Source organism: Sprattus sprattus (genome assembly GCF_963457725.1).
Source record: "Sprattus sprattus genome assembly, chromosome: 1".
Taxonomy (NCBI): Eukaryota; Metazoa; Chordata; class Actinopteri; order Clupeiformes; family Clupeidae; genus Sprattus; species Sprattus sprattus.
Window position 1 is genome coordinate 77,324,953 of NC_137920.1, and position 5,000 is coordinate 77,329,952.

A 5,000-nucleotide genomic window follows, 5' to 3' on the forward strand; every position below is an offset into this window, starting at 1 on the left:
CCCAAAATCTTCCAAAAGGTGCTCTGGGCCGCCCTTTAGTCCACACAACACATTTATTTAAAAATTATGGGATTGAACTACTTACCATTTCATTTTGTCACTACTGAAATCATCAGGTCACTACCATATGTTTCGGTAGTGACTGTTTCGGTAGTGACAATTCTAGCTAACTTTAAGCATAAATAAAGAATTCTAACAAGCACACGGCATGCAAACACATCTTTGAAGAGGTGAACACACATACAAACATAAGATTTTCCATGAAACCCCAAAAGGTTTACTTAATTGAAGAAAACATGCGTTTCGGTAGTGACAATTCTTAAGGTTACACGTCGATTTTCAGACTTTGGAACACATTTATATAAAAACTATGGGATTTAGCTACTTACCATTCAACCATGAGGGTCAGAGATGCAGTGTCACTGAATGGTCAAAAATGCAGAGTCGTGGCTAAAACACAGGCTCAGCCAATGGACTAAAACTCTTGTGTTTCGGTAGTGACATGAAAACTAGGGACAAGATTTTTTGAGTATAGAAAATTGATTTAAAAATTAAACCCACAATAAATCTAAATATTCCAAGTTCTGTTTCAACCCAATCATAAAGATCTTTGAAATTAAATCATTGAAAAAAATCAAAAAAAATTGAAAAGTGTTATTTAAAGGCATTGAAATTTAGATGTCAGGGTTGGGGACAGCTTCTTCCCAATAGAAAGTACCCTATAAATGATGATTTTGTATATATTTAGCTTATCACTATCTCATGTAATGCATTGGGTTTATATAGACCATAACATTTTCTAATTAAATATCTATGCCTAAATACCTAATTGTTTTGTAAATAGTTTTTATTGTTGAGGGACTGCATATTACACGAATTCGGTAGAATGGCCCATCTACATCTTAAACTAGTGGCCGATGATGATGTAGGCCGATGATGATGTCGAGTCGATCGTTTGGGACTTATCTACGTCTTTAACTAGTGGCCGATGATGATGTCGAGTCGACCGTTTGGGACTTATCTACGTCTTAAACTGGTGGCCGATGATGATGTCGAGTCGACCGCTTGGGACTTATCTACGTCTTAAACTAGTGGCCCAGCTCCCCCAGCCCCCTCCATGACCGTGGGTCTCATTCTCATTGGCTGATCTGGACTCATCATTCACAGGAGTTTACGCCCCACAGTTACACTCTAATATTATTATTCACTATCTCATTTCTTGGGTTTTGTCAATACTACAGTTACACTTTAATATTATTATTCTCTATCTCATTACTTGCGTATTGTCAGCACCGCAGTTACACTTTAATATTTTTATTTACCATCTCATAACTTGGGCATTGTCAGCACCACACACACACACACACACACTAATATATTCAAAAAGAATTGCACACACATGGAGACACACACACACACACTCCTGATTAAAAAGCAGAAACTCCCTCACCTGCCGGAATTTGGCTCTGGCTTCTACTTCCTTCATTCTCCCATGAGACACGAGGTAGTCAAATACTTCACCTGAGGGGGACACAAACACACACACCATGAGAGGACACACCACATGACACCTGAGAGGACAGACATCATGACAACATGAGAGGACACACCACATGACACCATGAGAGGAGAGGACACAAACACAGACACCATGAGAGGAGAGGAGACACCACATGACACCATGAGAGGATACACCACATGACACCATGAGAGGAGAGGACACAAACACAGACACCATGAGAGGAGAGGAGACACCACATGACACCATGAGAGGATACACCACATGACACCATGAGAGGAGAGGATACACCACATGACACCATGAAAGGACACACCACATGACACCATGAGAGGAGAGGACACACCACATGACACCATGAGAGGACACACCACATGACACCATGAGAGGAGAGGACACACCACATGACACCATGAGAGGACACACTACATGACACCATGAGAGGACACACCACATGACACCATGAGAGGAGAGGACACACCACATGACACCATGAGAGGACACACCACATGAGAGGAGAGGACACACCACATGACACCATGAGAGGAGAGGACACACCACATGACACCATGAGAGGACACACCACATGACACCATGAGAGGACACACCACATGACACCATGAGAGGAGAGGACACACCACATGACACCATGAGAGGACAGACCACATGACACCATGAGAGGAGAGGACACACCACATGACACCATGAGAGGAGAGGACACACCACATGACACCATGAGAGGAGAGGACACACCACATGACACCATGAGAGGACACACCACATGACACCATGAGAGGACACACCACATGACACCATGAGAGGAGAGGACACACCACATGACACCATGAGAGGAGAGGACACACCACATGACACCATGAGAGGAGAGGACACACCACATGACACCATGAGAGGAGAGGACACACCACATGACACCATGAGAGGACACACCACATGACACCATGAGAGGAGAGGACACACCACATGACACCATGAGAGGAGAGGACACACCACATGACACCATGAGAGGACACACCACATGACACCATGAGAGGAGAGGACACACCACATGACACCATGAGAGGACACACCACATGACACCATGAGAGGACACACCACATGACACCATGAGAGGAGAGGACACACCACATGACACCATGAGAGGACACACCACATGACACCATGAGAGGAGAGGACACACCACATGACACCATGAGAGGAGAGGACACACCACATGACACCATGAGAGGAGAGGACACACCACATGACACCATGAGAGGACACACCACATGACACCATGAGAGGACACACCACATGACACCATGAGAGGAGAGGACACACCACATGACACCATGAGAGGACACACCACATGACACCATGAGAGGAGAGGACACACCACATGACACCATGAGAGGAGAGGACACACCACATGACACCATGAGAGGACACACCACATGACACCATGAGAGGACACACCACATGACACCATGAGAGGACACACCACATGACACCATGAGAGGAGAGGACACACCACATGACACCATGAGAGGAGAGGACACACCACATGACACCATGAGAGGAGAGGACACACCACATGACACCATGAGAGGACACACCACATGACACCATGAGAGGACACACCACATGACACCATGAGAGGAGAGGACACACCACATGACACCATGAGAGGACACACCACATGACACCATGAGAGGAGAGGACACACCACATGACACCATGAGAGGAGAGGACACACCACATGACACCATGAGAGGAGAGGACACACCACATGACACCATGAGAGGAGAGGACACACCACATGACACCATGAGAGGACACACCACATGACACCATGAGAGGAGAGGACACACCACATGACACCATGAGAGGACACACCACATGACACCATGAGAGGACACACCACATGACACCATGAGAGGACACACCACATGACACCATGAGAGGAGAGGACACACCACATGACAACATGAGAGGAGAGGACACACCACATGACAACATGAGAGGACACACCACATGACACCATGAGAGGAGAGGACACACCACATGACACCATGAGAGGAGAGGACACACCACATGACACCATGAGAGGAGAGGACACACCACATGACACCATGAAAGTGAAAAAGTGAAAGTCCTCTCTATGGCAGAGGTGGTGTAGACACACACACTCTGAAATCCACCTCTGCATTTAACCCATCCAGGGAAGTGACACACACACACACACACACACACACACAGTGAAGTGGGGTTACTCACTAACCCGGAGCAGTGGGCTGCCTTTGGCGGCGCCCGGGGAGCAGTGTTCAGGGTTAGGTGCCTTGCTCAAGGGCACTTCAGCCGTGGATGTGGGCATGGGAGAGAAGTGGTCTACCACTTCCCCGCCCACATTTTTCCTACTGGTCGGGGATCGAAACGGCCACCCTACGGTTTCCAGCCTGAAACCCTAACCAGTAGGCCACGGCTGCCCCATGAGAGGACACACCATATGAATGCTGTTCTTCCCTCAAGGCCACAGTTCAAACATGCCAAACAACGCTGATATCACTGATGATCTCAGAGGGTCTGTGCCCTGGATGCCATAACTTAGACTCTGGGCTCTGTTAAGCGCCTAGAGGCAATTGTATTGTTTTGGCGCTATACAAATAAAATTGAATTGAATTGAATTGAATTGAATTGAATTGAATTGAATTGAATTGAATTGAATTGAAATGAAATGAAATGAAATGAAATGAAATGAATTGAATTGAATTGAATTGAATTGAATTGATTTGAATTGAATTGAATTGAATTGAATTGAGTTTAATTTATTTGAATAGAATTGAATTGAATTGAATTGAATAACAGCACACAGAGGCACGCAACCAGACAGAGAAGGGGAACAGGAATGAGTCATTCTTGACTAAATGCAATGTTAGTCAGTCGATCGCAGAGGTGGTCATTATCCTCAGAATCCTTACTGGGTTTGGTGGGCATGTTTGTTGATTGGTTTAGGTAGTGTTCAAATGAAGGCTAATTATTATAATTTGTCCAAACTAGTGTCTGTGCCAATGGCCTGATCAGAAGAGTTTTCACTGTGAGGGTGTCTGTACCAATGGCCTGATCAGAAGTGTTTTCACTGTGAGGGTGTCTGTGCCAATGGCCTGATCAGAAGTGTTTTCACTGTGAGGGTGTCTGTACCAATGGCCTGATCAGAAGTGTTTTCACTGTGAGGGTGTCTGTACCAATGGCCTGATCAGAAGTGTTTTCACTGTGAGGGTGTCTGTGCCAATGGCCTGATCAGAAGTGTTTTCACTGTGAGGGTGTCTGTGCCAATGGCCTGATCAGAAGTGTTTTCACTGTGAGGGTGTCTGTGCCAATGGCCTGATCAGAAGTGTTTTCACTGTGAGGGTGTCTGTGCCAATGGCCTGATCAGAAGTGTTTTCACTGTGAGGGTGTTTGTGTCATGCCATGTTATGCCATGTTG

General features: G+C 45.9%; 1 protein-coding gene across 1 annotated transcript in view; it reads right to left on the reverse strand.

Annotated features, from left to right (window-relative positions):
* Window positions 1-5,000, reverse strand: part of mark4a (MAP/microtubule affinity-regulating kinase 4a) — a gene marked incomplete at both ends in the record, with an annotated part of 50,839 nt that overhangs the window by 21,440 nt on the left and 24,399 nt on the right. Inside the window, 1 exon segment of the mRNA XM_080854903.1 lies at window positions 1,451-1,521. Coding sequence (XP_080711029.1) covers window positions 1,451-1,521 — 71 coding nt within the window.